This window comes from Cornus florida, unplaced genomic scaffold, assembly GCF_030987335.1.
Source record: "Cornus florida cultivar Cherokee Brave unplaced genomic scaffold, ASM3098733v1 CherokeeBrave_3.0.0_Hap2_Chr03, whole genome shotgun sequence".
NCBI classification, from domain to species: domain Eukaryota; kingdom Viridiplantae; phylum Streptophyta; class Magnoliopsida; order Cornales; family Cornaceae; genus Cornus; species Cornus florida.
The window spans coordinates 8685229-8704807 of NW_026775573.1; the positions used below are offsets into that span (position 1 = coordinate 8685229).

Consider the following 19579-nt stretch of genomic DNA (forward strand, 5'->3'; position numbering starts at 1 on the left):
AGATCACAGCAGAAGTACAAAGCAAAGAAGAAAGGACACAATGGCCATAACCACTAAAGAAGAAGGCTATTTTTGTGACCGCTCAAAAATTTCCATTTTCCCATTTTTAATACAAATATTTTTAATTATTTATGCCATATTTTCCTTAACATAGACATAGAGAGCGACATTGGCGTGTAGTAGTCTAATAAAATATAAAATAAATTAAAATATATACAAGAAATTAATAAACACATTTCTCATACTCCACATTAATTACAACCCTCTCTCTATATAATACTACATATATATGTTCTTTTGTCTCGTTCTCTGTCATCAATCGCTGCCTTTGCTCAGAAAATGGAATTAATGGTTTTGAATCAATTGGAACAGAGCGTTTAGGGTTTCACCCACTGCTTTCAACCCCCACAAGCCAAGTAAGTCTTTATCGTTTCGAATTTTTCTTCGTATATATCGATTAGGGTTAGGGTTTCCATAAAACCTTTCTTATGCAATTTGAGTATGAATATGATTATGATTTCTTCTTCCGTTGCTATTATATTGGGGAAATTTCTCTGTAAGCTTCCTTTGTTTTCTGCGAAGAAGTGTAATTCAAGAAAAGGAATTTTAATTTTTTAATTTTTAATTTTTAATTTTTTGAACCTTACATCTTTCCTTTTTCATTGTTTGGATGACGAGAATGACGACACCTGTACACAACAAAACCCGACTTGTAGTGTATAGGGATTTAAAAATAATATAAACTTTCAGGTTTTTTGACTGAACATTACACGCGCACATATACGTTGAACAGCCTATGTAGTCAGATTAGATACGCAAGTTGGATATTAAGTGTTTTTTTATTTTTTATATTTACAGTATTATGTTGTTTTAGTTTTTTGTTTTAGCTCTGTTCTTTGTGTAGTTATTTTACAAAATCATTTATTAGCATGTATATGTGATCATCGTATATTAATTGTATTGTGTGCTTAGGCTGTTTAGTCAGCGTTGCACAGTGTCCATTCTATATTTCGGCTCAGTTTGTCGCAAGAGATTCTTATATCTTACCAGAATTGTTTAAATCTCGATGAATAATATACTGTTAAGCTTTGAGAGAACTTGTCAATTGTTTATTTATAACTATGCTAAAGATTGTTGATGCCTGGGCAAATTTTCCCTGGAATATATATATATATATATATATATATATATATATATTTGGTTGAAAACTTTTCGGATTCAGTGATTTACTTCATGGCTTGCCTTGCTGGGAGAGGTTTTAAAGTTCTTGGGAGGTTCGATGTTGTTATTACTACCTATGGGCATTTGCCCAGATGGTGTTTTCTTTTCTCCCAAAAAGGGAGGTTGAGTGTTTGAGTCCTACTAGGGGCAATATTTTGGGTGTGCATGCGTTTGCTTGAACTTTGGGAGGAAAAAAGAAGAAGATTTTATTCCCACTAGTTTTTTTTTGGCTTTATTCATCATATAGACCTATCTCCTATATTTGGTTTTGGTTTTGGTTATGGGTCCATGTTTTATGGGTTGTTATTGTGTAGCTTGTTCATGCTCCAATAGAGCTTTACACACATTATTTTCCAATCTAGTTCCAAGTTTCTAAGCATTGTTGATTGCCAGAAGTTAAAAGTTGAGTGTGAATGGTACTGCCTATTACAAATTTGGCATGTGATAATTTTCTTTATTTGGATGGCTGTTTGTAGTGCTGGTGGTCTTATACGTAGAAATTTTGTGTGTGTGTATATATATTTATATATATAATTTTTTTTATTTTTTTATTTTAAGTAAAATTGTATAAAAGTAGTTTTCATGTTATGCGGCAAATCCACATTCATCAATTGAAATCCCAATGTAAATTTTATGTTTGGGAAATTGATGAGAGAGAAATCTCCTCGTAACAGAGACGCGGCCTGAGCTTACTGCTCCGACCAGTCACCAGAATCATCTATTCCGGTGAAATCCTCTGCTACTTTCCTTGGCTTTTCTTTTTTCTCTCTTGTTATGCGGTCTTTCTTGGAGGTGGCTCGTCTTCCACGATTGTTTCAGGGTGGGTTCGCAAGATCTGCTTCTACGTACAGAGGGTTTTCTATTTTCTTGGATGATGACTCGGTCAGTAAGAGAAGAGATGATCTGAAATCATGTTTGGTGGGAAGTTTCGATAAAGATGTTGGTGATTGTGCTCAGATTGCAGCTTGGGCTTAACGTGTTTGGAAAGTCTCGCAGGCGGTAGTTATGGCGCCCCTGCCAGATTCTTTACTTCTTTTTCGCTTTCCTTCTAAGGCGGAGGCAAGAGAGTGCTTAACAAGGGATGTCGTGACCGGGGAAAGGCTTCTCTTCACTTGGATTCATGGAATTTTAAGGTGGGATGCTCTGAGGTGTTGAAAAAGCAAGGGCTGAAGAAGGTAACCCTGTACGGCCTTCCTCTTCACCAGCGGAACCATGCTCTCTTCGTGACGGTTGGGGATTTGTGTGGAGGTTTCATTTGGGTTGACGCTGATGAATCTATTGATGCTAAGAAAGTTCGCATCACTGTTTCAGACGGCTGTGCTTGCCTGCCGTTCATTTTTGTTCATGACGATCGTTTTTGTTACAAGGTTGCTGTTTGGGAAAAGACTCATCCTCAGCTCGTTCCGACGACTGCCAGTTTGGAAGGGGGAGATGGGTCTCACCTGTTTAAGGAGGAGGAGTGGTTGAGATGGGAATACATGGGTAAGAAAGGGATGGAGGAATTTCAGAGATGGAAGGAGTGGAGGGATAAGCTTTGGGAACGGAACACAGCTTGTTTCAGAAGGATTTTCACTCAGCAAAGGAGGGTGAGTTCTGTGTCTTCGATGGTTGGTGGCCGGAACTTTGGTCGGCGGGACTTACAGAGGGGTGGAGGTTTGGGATTTGGCCGTCAGGCGTTTTTCAGGGTGTGGTGCACGCGCATCCAGCGCATGGGTGGGGGAGCAGAGGTGATCATCCACGTGGTTGGCGCAGGGGAGAGAGTCGTTCAAAGTGGTTTCCAGCTGTCTCTAATTTGAATCATTTCAAATGGACGAGGAAGGCTAAGATGGGTTCGGTAGAAGATGGGCTTGGTATTGGGCCAGCAAATGGGATCATGGTGGAGAATAGTTTTGGCAATTTTCCCGTTTTTGGGCCTAATTTCAATAAAGTGCATAACTATGTTTTGTGTGGGCTGGATAAAGGTAAGGTGGCAATATAAGGTGTCTGGGTGCACAAAAGTTTCTTCTGCAGAGCTAGGCTGTGGATTGTTGATTGGGCCAGGCTCCGAGCCGGTTGTTTCTAGGCTGTCTTGTTCTGATCTTGTGGTGAACAACCGGTTTGCTCCGCTCTCTTTGATTGATCCATCTCAGTTGCCTGGTGCGCCATCGCTCAAAGAGAGACGACGAGTTTTGTTGCCTGCACAAGGACACCGTCTGCGATCAAAGAAGCGAATCATTCTCTAGGCCATTCGTAGAAGGTGGACTCGTAAGGAAAAGCAAAAATGGGTTCCTTGTGTTGCCTTTGATCCGGGTAAGAATGTTTCTTTGCATTGCGCTTCGCCGTCGTTTTCCTCTTTTGTTCCACCTCTTCTCTCTCCTGGAGAGTCGTTGAAGGGCTCGACTTCCAGAGACTTGGCCGTGTTTTTAGAGAATGAGTTGGAGAGCGGACTGAAGGTGATGGATGGGGGTTCTCTGGTTGATGGGTTGGGCCCCTCAAGATTTGTTGTTCAAAAAGAGGAGAGCATCACAGTGTGTGTGGGCAGGGATGTTAAGATTTGTCTGGATGACGCTACTGTTGCTGTGTTGTTGAGTGATTTGCGGTCTCATTTAGTCTTGAAAGGCCTTCAAAGTGAGCCGAGTGATCCTGTGGCTGCAATGGTTTGTGGAACTCCTCTTGCTAACAGCTCACCATGTTCGTCGGTTCCCGAGGAGGGAGAGGATGTGTTGTGTTCTTCTCTCCTTGAGGAATTGGGGTTTGTTCATTGGAATGGGGGAGACATTGATTTTGATTTCGTTACTCCTTTAGCTGTTGTTAGACCTGATGAGGAGGGGGCGGATGGGGATGGTTTTGCTATAGGAGTGGCTGATGTGGAAGATGTTTGGTTGAGAGAAAAGGGGGTTAAGGTGGGCTCTCGGTTGGGAGTTTTTTTCGACGGTTGTATGGAGGAGGCGACAAATTTGTTTCTTGAAGTTCTTAATTCTCAGCACATGGAGAAAATGGGGTGTAGGGGGAGTAGAGGAGGCTATCCAATGGGGGTGGATGAGAGGGGGCTTTTGAGCCCAACGACTCTTGTCACTTATGAAAGGAGAAATAAGGGATCTAGGGAGAGGGATTGTGGAGGGAGGGGAGAGAATGTTAACCCAATTGTTTCCTTATGAAGTTACAAATTCTTTCATGGAATGTTCGAAGAAAAGTGGTGAAGTCGGTGATTCGGAAAGGGAATGGGCATATTGTGTGTCTTCTAGAAACAAAAATTGCGTAGATGACGGATTTGATTGTGCGTGGTGTGTTTTTTTTTTTTTTTTGGGGGGGGGGGGAGATTTATGTGCTTTGGGTTTCTATGTTGGAGTCTCAGGTTGGGATTTTCTCTACTTCATGTATCTTCTCTATAAGGGAGGATGATTTTTGGTGGGTTTTTTCTTGTATTTATGGTCCTACAGAGGATAGTGTTCGTCATTTGCTTTGGGATGAGCTGGGTGAGGTTCGAAGGAGATGGTTGTTGCCTTGGTGTATTGGAGGGGATTTCAATGTTGTGCGATCTCCTTTTGAGAGATCTTCGGGGGGCAGGTGGACGGCTGAGATGGAGTCTTTTTCGGAGTTCATTGATGTTTTTAGGTTGATTGATTTACCTTTGGTTGGTGGGCCCTTTACTTGGTTTAGTGGTCGCTCTCCTCCTCCTCTCTCTCGACTTGACAGGTTCCCTGTGTCGAGTGATTGGGAGGAACATTTTTCAAATGTTGTTCAGGCCACTTTAGCTCGTCCATTATCTGACCATGTTCCATTGATTTTGGATTGTGGTGGGTTGCGTAGTCGAAGATCCCCATTCAGATTTGAGAATATGTGGCTTTGGGCTGAGGGTTTTCTGGAGCGAGTTTGATCCTGGTGGGTGGGGTATGGAGTGGTTGGTTCCCCAAGTCATTCCCTCGCAGGTAAGCTGCGTTTTTTTAAGAATGATCTGAAAGTTTGGAACAAGGAGGTCTTCGGAAATCTGGTTTGGAGGAAGAATCGGGTTTTCTCTGAGATTGCAGATATTGATAGATTGGAGGGGCAGGGGTTTTTGACGGATTCCTTTAAACTTAGGAGGGTGGAGTGTCATGCGGAGTTTAATGAGATTGCTATCATGGAGGAGATCTCGTGGAGGCAAAAATCTAGAGCTTTGTGACTCAAGGAAGGTGACAATAACACAAAAAAATTTCATCATCTTGCCAACGCTCATAGAAGGGCCAATCACATTGGGAGGATTCAGGTGGATGGGGAGGTTGTGAGTAAGGAGGAGGAGATTGGTAAGGGTTTTGTTGATTTCTTTTCTTTGTTGTTCACCGAACCAGTCAGTTGGAGACCGTTGCTTTCAGGGCTTCATTTTGATTCTATTTCGAGTGATGAGTGCTCTACTCCAAAGGAGCCTTTTTCTGAAGAGCTGTAACGGGGATAAATCTTGGGCCCTGATGGTTTTTCCATGAGATTCCTTTTGGAGTGTTGGGAGGTGGTCCGTGAGGAGGTGATGGGCTCTTTTTCACGCTTTCCATGCTCAGGGCTCTTTTGAGAAGAGTTTGAATGCCACTTTCATTGCCCTCATTCCGAAAAAGGGAGGGGCGCTTGATGTTAAAGATTTTCGCCCCATTAGCTTGGTGAGTTGCTTTTATAAGTTGATTGCCAAAGTCTTGGCCTCTAGGTTGTGGAAGGTTTTGGATGGTGTCATTTCAGATTCTCAGAATGCTTTTGTGGGAGGTCGTCAGATTTTGAATTCTGTTCTTATTGCCAGTGAATGTGTGGACTCCAGATTAAACAGTGGAGTTTCGGGCGTTTTGTGCAAGTTGGACATTGAAAAGGCGTATGACCATGTGAGTTGGAGTTTCCTTATCTACTTGATGGAAAGGATGGGGTTTGGGGGGAGATGGAGGAAATGGATTCTTTTTTGCATTTCTAGTGTTTGTTTTTCTGTTCTTGTGAATGGTGCTCCGTCGGGTTTTTTCTCTAGCTCGAGGGGTTTGAGATAGGGGGATCCGCTTTCTCCTTTCCTATTCCTTTTTGTGATGGAGGCGTTTAGCAGACTATTGAAAAGGGCTGTTGAGTTGGGTCTCTTGAGTGGTTTTCGGGTGGGCAGGAATGTTGCCAGTCATATTGAGATCTCTCACTTGATGTTTGCGGATGATACTCTTGTTCTTTGTGATGCTGACGAGTCCTAATTAAGACATTTGAGATGCGTTTTGGTTTGGTTCCAAGTTGTTTCGGGGCTCAAGGTGAATGTCGGTAAGAGTGTCTTAGTCGGTTGGGGATGTTCTTTATATTGAGAGGTTTGCTCAGATTCTTGGTTGTCGCACTGGGTCATTCCCTATTTCTTATTTAGGATTGCCTTTGGGAGCCCCGTCGAGATGCGTGGGGAGCTGGGATCCAATTGTGGACAGATTTGAGAAGAGGCTGGCAGGTTGAAAGAAGCAATTCCTCTCCGCGGGCGCCCGGGGGGGGGGGGGGGGGGGGTGCGCTCTGATTAAGAGTACCCTTTCTTGTCTTCCCACTTATTTCATCTCGCTCTTTCAGATTCCTTCCTCTGTGGCTAAGAGAATTGAGAGATTGCAGCGCAATTTCCTTTTTTTTTAGGGTTGGGGGGAGGGATGAGGAGTTCAAGTATCATCAGGTTCGATGGGAGCAAGTGTGTTGCCCAATTCGGAGTGGTGGCTTAGTTATTTGAAGGTTGTTGGCCTTCAATAAGGCTCTCCTTGGGAAATGGCTTTGGAGGTTTGGGGTTGAGAGGCAGTGGCTCTGGAGGAGAGTTATTGCGAGCAAATTTGGGGAGAGTAGTGGTGGGTGGAGCTCTCTTGAGGTGCGTGGTCCTAGGGGAGTGGGAGTTTGGACTGTCATTCGGAAGGGGTGGGATGATTTTTGCAAACATATTCGTTTTCGGATTAGGGATGGTAGGAGGATCAGATTTTGGGAGGATACTTGGTGTGGGGAGATTCCCCTGGCTCTTTCTTTCCCACGGCTTTTCAGGATTGCTTCCGTTAGGCAGGCCTTGGTGGTTGATTGTTATCATCTTAATAACGGAAGACTGTCTTGGGATGTTCAGTTTAGGAGGCACTTTCAGAATTGAAAGATTGAGGAGGTCACTCGTTTTTTGGAGTTACTGTATCGTCAGGTGATTTCTCATGGGGAGTTTGATTGTTGGCTTTGGAATCCTAATTCTCAGGTTCGGTTTAAGGTGAGGTCCTTTTTTAGGTGCCTTACGATTGGTGATGGTGGTCCTTTCCCTTGGAGATCTATTTGGCGCTCTAAGGCTCCCCTTAAGGTGGCATTCTTTGCTAGGACTTTTGTCTTGGGTAGGATTTTAACCCAGGATAATTTGAGGAGGAGGAATCAGGTGGTGGTCAATCATTTTTACTTGTGCCTTTGCGATGAGGAGACAGTTGATCACCTTTTGTTACATTGCAACATGGCTAGAGCTTGTTGGGATTTGATGCTTGGTTTGTTTGGGGTTCCTTGGGTTATGCCTTATTCCTCTAGAGGATTGATTGAGGCTTGGAGAGGTTTCTCAGTTGGGGCTCTCATTCGGGATGCTTGGAGGGCTACGTCTCTCTGTATTTGGTGGTGCATTTGGCTTGAGAGGAATAGAAGATATTTTGACGGAAAGGAGAAGCCTATTGCTATGCTTAAATTCTCCATTATTTCTACTCTTTTTTGTTGGGTTTCGGAGAGAGATTATAGATCTATTAAGGAGATTGTTCTTTTTTTAGCCTCTTTGAAGGCTTGAGTTGTTTTTTGTTCGGCCTTTTTGTATGTTTGGGATCCGCTCCCCTTTTGAGCGGTTTTTATATATTTGACTTATAAAAAAAAAAAAAAAATGTATAAAAGCACTCAAAAGGGGAGTGCATCCCAAGAGAACTACACAAGGCCAAATAGGACCTCTAGACATTCAAAGAGACCAAAAAATCGACAATCTCCTCAAAAGATCTAAAATATCTCCCTACAACCCAACAAAAAAGAATAGAAATAATAGAGAACTTAAGCATAGAAATAGAATTCTCCTTTCTTTCGAAAGATCTCTTGTTCCTCTCGAACCAAATACACCACCAGACACATAAAGGCGTAACCTTCCAAACATCCCGGACTTGGGCCCCCACTATACAACCTCTCCAAGCCTCAATCAGCCCTCTAGAGGATTTGGGCAAGACTCACAGAACTCCAAACAAACCAAGCATCAAATCCCAACAACCTTTAGCTATGGTGCAATGCAAAAGGAGGTGATCCACTGTCTCCTCATCACGAAGACACATGCAACAACAATTTGACCCCAACCTGATTGATTTTCCTCAAATTATCCTGTGTCAAAATCTTACCCAAAATAGATGTCCAAGCAAAGAAGCCCACCTTATGGGGAGCCCTAGATCGCCAAACAGCCTTCCACGGGAAGGAAGCCCGATACTCCTCTGTAAGACACCTATAGAAGGACCAAACATCAAACTGACCCTGAGAAGCAGGGACCCAAAACCAACATCAAAAACACCACCCGTGATCTCCTAACGATACAACTCCTCCAAAAAACCAATGGCATCCTCAATTACCGAATCCTGAAAGTGCCTCTTGAAACGAACATCCCAAGACGATCTCCCGCTATCAAGCCGATAACAGTTGACCACCGTGGCCTGCCTATCCGTGGCAATCCTGAAGACCTTGGGGAAAGCAAGAGCAAGAGAGTGATCACCACACCAAACGTCCTCCTAAAAACTGATCCTCCTACCATCCTTGAGTTGAAACCTAATGTGTTTAGAGAAACTACCCCACCTCTTCCGAATGATTTTCCAAACCCCCACACCCCGTGGAAAATGTCCCTCAAGAGAACACCACCCTCCTCTCTCCTCCCCAAATCTACTCGCTACCACGGTACCACCCTTCTCCAAAGCCTATGCCTCTCCACCCCAAACCTCCAAAGTCATTTCCCAAGAAGAGCCTTATTAAAAGGCACCAATCTTCTAAAACCCAAACCTCCATCCCGGATTGGACTGCAAACCTGCTCCCAGCAAACTAGATGGTACTTGAACTCCTCCCCTCCACAAATCTACTCGCTCCCAGCCTTATATATTTTGATAAGTAATACTGTATTAGAAAGCGTTCAAAAGGGGAACGCATCCCAAAAATATAAATTTTTGATATTTCATACCAACGTGGTATAGTTGTTAATATATTGAGATGCTTCACAATATTTTCTTTCCTTGTAACTTTTCCTATATGTTAGTTTGTACAGGATACTCTGGGATTAGGTCACTGATTAATTTTTTGAGAATAGTTGAGAATAATGCCAACAAAGCCCAAAAATGAAGATCGGCAGTTAGAAAGTGGAGGACAGAGCATTCCACGATCGACATTCTATTACCAACCTTGGTGGCATGGCGTTGGAAACAATGCAATGTCTTCTCCAGTGGAAAACCTTAATGGTTCTGTTACAAATGGAGCTATCCAATCACAAGCTAATGGCGATGGTATGAACAAAGAAGCACAAAATACCGTAGCTCCACAATCTGGTATATTTTCCTTCAACTTGTTGCATAAGATGAAAATATCCATATATCAATCATTTGAACAAGAAAGTAACCAGTATTTAAATTTTTTAAACTAGTTTTTATCTTTTATCTTCAATATTCTTTGCGTTATGACATTGACGAGGTTAACGTTATCTCTGATTTGTCTTGTTGATTGACCTTTTATAGCTTGAATCTAGAAGGAATAATGAGATTTTATTGTTTTTGGCTGTATAATTTCCTGCATTTGAACTAAATTGAAATTGGCTCAATTGAATATTTTTGCCTGGCTTAACTAATCTATTTCTGCTTGCTCTCTGTTTAGAGTCAAAATTTCAGCTTATCTGCTTCTTATAGTATTAATATTGAAATGAACTACTACTGTATGGTTGATTGGTATAAAATAATACCTGATTTAGTTAATTGAATGATTTAAAGCCTTATGCCAATTCCTTATACAGTTATGCTTTATTTAGTCTTACAGACTATGTTAAGCTTGATTTTTAATTTCTATAGAAGCATAGCCAAGTGCTAATTTAGGAACTCAGTCTCCTACCAGACAAAGGATTTCCTACATTAACCAAGACTTCACTAATTTCACCCATAAAAAAAGTCAAAAAATTTATAATCAAAAAAAAAAAAAGAAAAGAAAAAATTACCAAATGCCTTAGTTATGAATAATCTGATTTTTCAGTTCCACAGGAGTTGGAATCATTTGAATTCAATCAAACTTCATTCAAGAAGTTCACTGATCATGTGATACTAGCGTAGTGTGTCATCAGTGCATACAAGAGCTACCCATGTACCCATGTGGATTGTGGACTCTTCTCCTTTTACCTTTCTGTAAAGTTGTCCTTGACAAACATAGTCGAGTACTATTAAATAAAGCTGATCCACATAATAAATCGGCATATTCTCCTCCAAAATCGGCAAAAAAGAAAAAAGCATGTGTAGTAATAAAAGTAGCATCACTGTAGTAGTACTATAGTGGCGCTTTTCCTCAATTCTGATTGTTATTGCAGAAGTAAAACCTTTTGACAAACTGTAACTTCATATTTAATCTCATTTCTTGTTGAGTAAATCAAATTCAATGTGAACACTTGGAGATAATTAAGGAGTTTGAGATGCAGAGTAAATCGTTAAACTACTTATTTAATATGCATTGTCAGATTTAAGAGAAATTCTAGTAACATAAGTTTAAGTTGCACTTGGCACCATATCAATAGCACGTGTCATGCTTTAGCAGAAGCTCATTGTGCAATACTTATTTATTGAATTTGAAAAGCAGCAAGGACATTTTTACCCATTGGCCCTACCATTTCCCAAAGCAAGGATGACATTGTCTCTGTATCATTTTTCATTCAAGACTAATTTTCGTTCTTTTTCATCAACATAATCAGATTTTTTGACATAGTTTCTTTATTTTTCTCATCATCTTCTTGCTGCAAACAGTTTGGTACTAGTATTGTGTGGATGCTTTGCCTACATTAGCATTGTGAGTAGCCACAGAAACAACTTTTCGAGTGCTGCCCCTTAAGTTGTTTTAATACCATTTTTGGGAGAGAGCATCTTATTATGGTGGAAGGTTTATTTTACGATTGAGAGGGAGAATGCTTTCTTTCATCTCTAACTTCGTCTCAGTTACGTGTTCATAAATCATTGATCAGTTTTATGAAGTTGGTTTTTAACTTTTATGCCACCATAAACACTTTATTCCTTTTAGTTTTGCCTTCGCTAAGTGAACATCGTATTCTTGGGCATAGAATAAGGAACAAAATGATTTTTGTGGGCACAAGACATTTAAGGAAGCATTGCTGCAGAAATCATCAAAACATACGTTGTACGTTGTGCTCTTGTTTTATTTTTTTATAAAAAAACTCTGGGCCTTTACTTATCCACCCACACCACAATGCATTTCCTGACTAGGTCATCCACTCAATCAAGTTTACACTTCTCTTGACCCTTCAAGAATTTTTGATATATTAATGAATAGGCAGGCTAATGTTGTGATTGCTTCTTCTCTTCTAGTGATTACCCCTTCACATCGAGCAATTTTTTTTCTCTGTGGCAGAGAACTTAAGACTATTGGAGGTGAGGTTGATTGAAGCCTCTTGGAATGGTGATTGAAACATATAGCTTCGTAAACTGTACTTCTCCTTAATTGTATGAACTTTTGAGCTAAGAAATTTTAGTCTGATGCCAAAAAATCATGTAGGATGGAGACTTGGGCAAGGAAATAGGGGTGGGTACAATTACGGTATGGTGGTTGAGGGCTTAATTTAGTGTTCTTGGTTGAGAAGTTAAAATTGTGATGCAATGCGCATACAAAAAGTAAAACAAATTAGGTTAAGAAAGAAAAAGAAAAGAAAAAAAAGCAGCAGTTAGTTTAAGCTAAAACTTTAGCTTAAATGCCATAAATAATACTCAAAAAGTTGCTGTCTAGATCAAAAGGGAAAGAAAGAGGGAAAAGGCTGCTGTAGCATACTGGAATTTCATAAGTATTGCTCGAATAGTTACTATTTATAAGCTGGAACAACCTTTTTGAGACCCAGGATTGCCCTAGCAGGTTTGCAAGAGTGCTATTTCATACCTTTTTAAAAATCTAATGGGCTATCTCTCTGTCTCGTAAAACCTAATAGAGTGACTAAAAAAGCATTAAGTTTTTAAATGACTCACAAATTACCTGAATTTTAAAACAAAAGTACTTGGACAAAATTATTCAATTTGAAAGTTAAATGGCAGATCCTCAAACTAAATTAAATCACCAACTAGAATCAAAGTTTATGACTCAAATCAACAATTCAAAATTCATGAATTCTGCAAGTTGATTATAGTTGGAGCCCAGTAAAGTGGCTTTTTGACTTGGAACTTTTAGGTTGCTGGCAGCTTCATAGGTTCATAGCTTGACAAGCAAGCCTTGTGATAATTCAAAAAGAAGTTTGATTTACTTATTAAATTAAAAACTAAATACTACTGAACAGTCCAGTACTTTTAAGGCTGGAAAATTCCTATAAAGAATACGGAAAAATTAGATAACTAAGACCAAGTAAACAGAACCATGAAATGAACAAGATACACTGTCTAGCATGTATAGTTTTATGATTTATCTGAAGGATCAGCATATGTGCTATCGGCCTAGTCTGCTACAAAATTATATGTGAGTTGATTTTTAAATATATATATTTTCCGAAAAGTTAAAGCCAACGCACACATACCCACAATATATTGTCCCTACCACAGCTTGAACTCTTGGCCTCCCCTTTGGGGAGGAGAGCAAACCATTTGGGCTAATGCCCGTTGGTGTACAAAATTACAAATATGATTCTTACATATTCAAAGCTATTTAAAAATACAAATATGGTATACTTATTTTTATTAATGAACATATATGCATCACAAACATGTGCATGGCTTTATGTATTAATCTATTTCAGAAATATAATATAAAAAAAACACATACCTCTTTCTTCTTCTTCTTCTTCTTCTTTTTTTTTTAAATGTTGTACTAAATGGACGTGGGTATGGGTGTCGGCTGCAGGTATTTAAACATTGGATTTATCAAATTCCCAAAACCAAAAACACTATTAATTAATATATATATTTTTATTCCTGGAGTGAAATAATGTTTTCATTTTTTTCAAGTGAACGGAACATGATAAAAGTGTTTTATGTATAGTTTCTATAATAATTTTGAATTTTTTGAATTATTGCTTATTAGTTTATATGTGTCGAACAAACATCCGCTACACACGTCCAAGTGTCCTGTGCTCGACACAAATACATGATACTTCATGCATTTTTTTAAGAGTCCATGTTACATTGGTTGAATGTATTTCAATTCGATCTCGTTGCAAGGACTGCTGAGACCGATAAGGCTGAGCCATGCTGTCTAGATCTCAACCGAGTATTTGAACCTTGTTCTCAAGTCTCCACTACTAATTCTATTATATTGATAATTTGTATTTCCCTAGCTTAATTTATTTAGGCGAGTTAGTAATTCCAAAGGTGAATTGTCTTTTAACCCTTTCAATTATCTTCAATTTATTTCTCTTTATGGTCCATAGATCCAAGGTAAATTCTGTCTCTAACTAACTAAACCAGCTTTTTTAAAAATAAAACAAAAACTACGGACTCTTGACTTTTGTTGCGAAATTTTCCCACACTTTCAAATAAGCACAAATCCCTCTCCATCACTTTAACTCCCATGTAGATTTGGGTATTACCCACTTAATTTTAAACAAGGAAATGAGGAGATACCAAAATTCCCTCACCAGCACACATTGACTCAGCAAATGGTTCATAATCTCTGCTGAATCCCTTCATACACGACAAATATACAGGATAAATCACCTTGTCTATATTTAAAAAAAATTCTTGTATGCTACGTGCCAACTCAAAAAACTTCCTCAAAAGGTATCTTTCTACACCAGATGGCCTTCTACGTAAAAGCTTGAGAGCCCCCCCGTCCTTTGCGCATAGAAAGGACTAACCTTCTTCCTCTACTTGAGGCTTTCCACCTCCAAGAATTTCTGCCCTTCGCCAAAGGGAACCATGCAACGACTTGGGAAGAGTGTCTACTGGTGCTGATTCCCAATACTGAAAATCCTTTCGAAAGGAGGCTCTTAGAGTTCACCCTCATACAAATGCTTTATATCCACGGCAATTTTAGATTGATCTGAGAATCTATTCATACTGCATCACATAACTTTCCAAACCTCATCCTGTGACCGTTGCCATTTCTCAGAATGAAGCAAATATATGTGGTGAATGCTGACCACCCTGCGGCCCTACCTAATACTTTGCTTCTAACCCAATGCGTGGGATATTCAAAGTTTGTTGGATAATCAATCACACCTCTAACTTCCATACTAACCTATATCACTCTGCAATAAGGAAAATCTTTCAATCCCATATCTCCTCTAGCATTTCCTGATAAAGCTTTCTATGCTGCAGTATGTATTCACATATTTTTTATAATGATACTGATGAAGATCAACCTTTCAGGATTAAATGGAAATGGTGGGCGAGAACAGCAGCATCTCAAGCATGTTGCGTCTTCAACACCACAAACAATAGGCGAGCACCTTGAACCAAATTCCCAAATGGAACTCGTTGGTCACTCAATTGTAAGAGTTGTTCTCTCTCTCCCTCATATATGGTTCTGAGCACTGAGAATATCTTAAAAAGACATTATTTCCTTGGGGATCTTGTGCTTTCTTGATTTTGGGTATATGGCCAGGATTCTAATCCCCCCCCTCCCCCTCCTCTTTAAATTGCAGGTATTGACATCATATCCATATTCAGATCCACATTATGGGGGAATGATGGCTTATGGTGCACAGGTGGGGATGCAAAATCTCTCTCTCTCTCTCACACACACACGTGTGTGGCTGTGTGCTAGTGTTAACAGCCTATAGCACATGTTTGAACTTTGAGCCCTGTCCTTTTTGATGTGATTTTTTCTCTCTCTCTTTCATTCTTTGTTCACTATAACTATGCCACACTTCTGAATTTTCCAACCTCACTCTTGTTGCACCTCTAAAGGTGATGTCTTTACCACTAGAGTCAGTGTAGTAAGTTGCCTCTTGTGCATGTATTGATATGCAACTTTTTATTTAGCTTATATAAATGCCCCCTGTTTTTTATCTGTGTATAGACCAACGTCTTTTAGGAATATATCTGCGTAATTAATCAATTTTTATCCGCATACTTAAAGTAGTACTGTGTTTTCTTGCAAAATCTGATTACTGAAGCAAACATGATGTGTATACACGTGTCGCGAAGTGACTGCATTATTCTGGATTCTTCTCATACTATATTATTACGTTTATAATAGGGAAATGTTCTCATTAGGTGAATTTTCTAAAGCAATTTTTGTAATAAAATTGACATGGTGTCAGGTACATCCTCATTTACTAGGAGTCCATCAGAGTAGAATGCCTTTACCCCTTGACATGGAAGAAGAACCTGTTTATGTTAATGCAAAGCAGTATCATGGAATTTTGAGGCGAAGGCAGTCACGAGCTAAGGCAGAGATGGAAAAGAAAGTAACAAAAGCTAGGAAGGTAAAATTACTTCTTCCATATCGTCTCTAACATATTGAGGCTAAGAAAGCTGTTTCCCCCCTCCCTCCCCCTACATACGCATGCACAAATTTTTGTTGTCTATGAAAAATGTTGTGATTTGAGAGGCAAAAATGTGGTTGTTGAGATGAATGTGTGGTTAAATTTTTTTATAAATAAGTAAATTAATGAGATCGTTGAATTGGCACCCTTTGGAGATAAAATGGGTTATTATTGATTAAGATGATTTGACTATTGTAGGGAAGACCAGTAATTTTATTGGTGAAGAAGAGTGACATGGTCCACATTGAGGGTATTGTTAGGGAAAGATGAAGACCAAAACTGACATTGGTTGAGATGGTTAAAATTGAAATTATGACTTTGGATGGAGTACAATGACGAAACAGGATTCATGTAGCCAATCCTCAGTAGTTGACACAACACTTGAATAGATTTGTGTTGATATGGAGAGAAAATGTCATTTATCCTTAAGGCGATATTATACTGCTTTCGGGTAATGGAGTCTTGTATACATGACTTGCCCTGATAACTGACTGATATAATTGCGATGCTAAAACTGTTGGGAGAATGATGATTTTTAATTGCCTTAAGTCTATATCAAGGTTTAACACCATATTCATGTTATTTGCTGTTGGTTGTTGATTTGTTGTTGGTTGTTCATCATAGAGTACTGTGACAATATGATACCATTGGGTATGTACATTTGGTCTTGGTTACCGAGGTGGCAATCTCTAACTGTGATGTTTACCAAGTTGGAGGAGGGAAACATATATATTGTTGGAGAATCTCTGGAGAGAGGCAAGTATAGTGGGAAGTTTAGCCTTAGGGTTCTCTCATTTTTATTCTTTATTTATATAAATTTCCAAATACCCTCGCACTTTTAACTATCTTAATAGATCCAAAACTTAATTTATAAATTCTTAAAATTATAATTTCCCTACAATATTAGAAATTTAGAACTCGTCCGAGCTTTTTTTTTTCCCCGGGAAAGTAACTCTTGTAGGCTATCCATTTAGTAATTACTTTTGTATGTTGTTTGTTGACAGTGTTCTCTTTATTGGCGAAACTAGATTCCAGGGAAATTATTTTCAAGTTGTGGACTGGGGAAATTTTGAATTAGAACTTTCTAAATACAATTTAGATGTAGAATGTAAACAACAAAATGTTATATTAGCTTTCACATTGTAAAACAGGAAGCAGATGCATGGAAATATTCAAGTTTGGTGTGCAGGAGATATCCAACAGTGGCTTTTTACTCTTGGTTCAATCATTTGCAATCAGGGAAGGCTGAATATGATATTACAAATAGGGTAAGATGGGGGACTGGGGAGGTTTGTCTTCAAGAGTAGTGTGCTAAATGAATGCTATTAAAGTTTAGAAAAGGGGGAAAATCACTAGAAAAGAGTGGTAGCATGCTCATCAGAGGCAATACAGATATTCACTTATTTTCTTTTACAGAAGGGCTCTAGAACAATGGAAATGTTACATAGTATGTGGATGTACTCAAGACATTACAGATGATACAGTCCCTCAATAGGTGGAATATCGCCAGCCCCCCAATGGTTAAAGTAAGCTTTGTGGAGCTTTGTTGAGTTGTTTAGTTGTACATGCTTATCCTGATTGTGTATATATGCTTAAAAATTATCTAAGAACTATAACCAAACTGCAAGGGGCTCCCCCACCCACTAGTGTGTTTCGGTGTGGGATGTCACAAGTTGCATCTTTGCCTTGTTAAGGCCGGGGTTAGGTTTAGGGTGTTTAGTGTTAATTAGGTGGGAGCATGAAGAGAATTTTTTTGAGTTTTCAGTTAGGGATAGCTTATATAACTCCGCTTCTTGTATTTGCTCAAATTACTGTATGAAGAGAGAACATGTTAGATGTTATTTGCGGGGAAATATATTTGATGGGTAATAATTTATGGACTTTCTGTTATGGGATAGCTAATATATGTGTATATATATTTTTTCTTTTTGGTTGCTAAAAGTTTAAATTTTATTTTTATTTTTAATCACTTATAATGGATGCCCGTTACATCTTTCTAATTTAGTTGACATACTAGATTTATATGCATATGGGGGCAATTGCGAGCTTACATTCCATCCTGATTCTGATATTCTTTTGCCATCTCAAATTTCTCTCAGATGTCTTTCACATTTTATTCTATTATTCTGATTTAAAAACTGTTGTGTGATGTACGGTTATTTTCACCAATTAAGCCGTATCTTCATGAGTCTCGGCACCAACATGCTTTGAGAAGAGCAAGGGGTTGTGGAGGCCGTTTTCTTAATACAAAAAAGATCAACAATGGCACATCCGAAGAGGAGCCAAAATCTAGCACAACTGTCTTAACACAATCTGCCAACTCTGATCACGTGCCCACCAACTTTGGTGGCAATTCTCATCAGCCAGTAGAGGAGTCCATGGTTCATAAAGCACACACTTTTCCAAATGGCAACAATAGCAGCCACGGTTTGTCAACGATGTACCATTCACAGTCTGCAGTCGCTGAGGGGGGAGGAGACTGTTCTAATCAGGAGAGAGGGAGTGTGCTGGTGAATCAGGCCCCACATAGGGCTACTCCCATCAAATGAGAAACCCAACTTTGCAGGATCGCGGGCCACTCTAGTGTTGTCTCATGTTTGATACTGATTTTTAAGCACCCTGGTGATCAATATTTCCAGTAACTTTTCAAACAGGAAGAGGTGTCTCGTGCAGGCAAGACTGGAGGTATTGGCCCATCCTACCTTAAGACAAAGTTCCCTGCTCTGTGGCTATTCTCAGGCAATTCATTCTTGGCTGTAGTAACTCGTGTTTGTTGGGATGAGGTAAGGAAGATGGACGTGGTGCGTGTCGTACTGTTTTCAGTCTGCTGTTATTTCCATATCTCTACCAGTCATCCATTCTGTAAATTAAGAAAAATTAAACTTTAAAAGTGGGAATAGTTGTGAATTTGTAAGCTTAAAACAACCAAAAGTGTGAAAGGTTTCGTATGTTTGAAGACCTTTTTGTTTGGTACAAGGATTTATCAAATTAGTCCTTCTGTGTTTCATACTTTCTTAAGAGTTGGTTGTCATCTTTTAATTTGCTCTGATTTAGTGGTTCTGTACATTTATTTTTCGTTGTGGCGGTTCAGAGGTGCAAATTACAGTGGTGCCATTGTTTTCCATTTCTGTGATAGGGGATGAGTATTCATGATCAACCCCTCCCGTTTTCATATTCTCCTGGTTGATGAGCCACATTGGAAGTTCTGCACAGTATTTCTTCATAATCTCTGGAGGAAAATCCTTTGTTTTTTAGTAAGGATTATTACTGGTTTTAATGCAACAAACTTATTAGTGTGTATTTTGATTGTTTAAACGGAAATTAATTGGTTTCTTTATTTCAACTATGCCAAAAGCAAAATATTTGTGGCCAAAACGAAAAGAATTTTGGTAGGAAGTCTTGTATGATGATATTCCATTTCGTCATTAGCACTGCACATTTACTACAAATATTTTTTTTTTGGGAAAAATTGCAGTAGTCTTAAATAACAAAATGATCTATTTTAATATTTTATTTTTTAATTCGATTAAATTAAACAAAATAATTTAAAATGCATCAAGAATTATTCTTTAAGGTTCAAAATACCTTTCAAGTTCTTATTCTAAAATACTAAAATATCCTTCTTAAAATTATATAATTCAAAAAAAAAAAAAATTTGCCATTGGATTAGATTGTTCGAGAATGAAGAACTCTCAAAGTATCGATTGTGCTTGTCTTTTACTCTCAAGAAATTCGTCCTCTATT

General features: G+C 39.1%; 1 protein-coding gene across 1 annotated transcript; it reads left to right on the forward strand.

Annotated features, from left to right (window-relative positions):
* Positions 1-236: 236 nt before the first annotated feature.
* LOC132299338 (nuclear transcription factor Y subunit A-1-like) lies at positions 237-18853 on the forward strand. Its single transcript, XM_059795874.1, has 6 exons — positions 237-416; positions 9479-9713; positions 14715-14836; positions 14990-15052; positions 15611-15775; positions 18010-18853. The coding sequence occupies exons 2-6, from the start codon at positions 9488-9490 to the stop codon at positions 18382-18384; spliced, it is 951 nt and encodes a 316-aa protein (XP_059651857.1). The 5' UTR covers positions 237-416; positions 9479-9487; the 3' UTR covers positions 18385-18853.
* Positions 18854-19579: the final 726 nt, after the last annotated feature.

Excerpts from the sequence above, each read along its gene's own strand:
- LOC132299338 (XM_059795874.1), top strand. The coding sequence starts at position 9,488 with ATGCCAACAAAGCCCAAAAATGAAGATCGGCAGTTAGAAAGTGGAGGA. Across the intron at positions 9,714-14,714 it reads TACCGTAGCTCCACAATCTG|GATTAAATGGAAATGGTGGG; the intron begins GTATATTTTCCT and ends TCAACCTTTCAG. Across the intron at positions 14,837-14,989 it reads AACTCGTTGGTCACTCAATT|GTATTGACATCATATCCATA; the intron begins GTAAGAGTTGTT and ends TTTAAATTGCAG.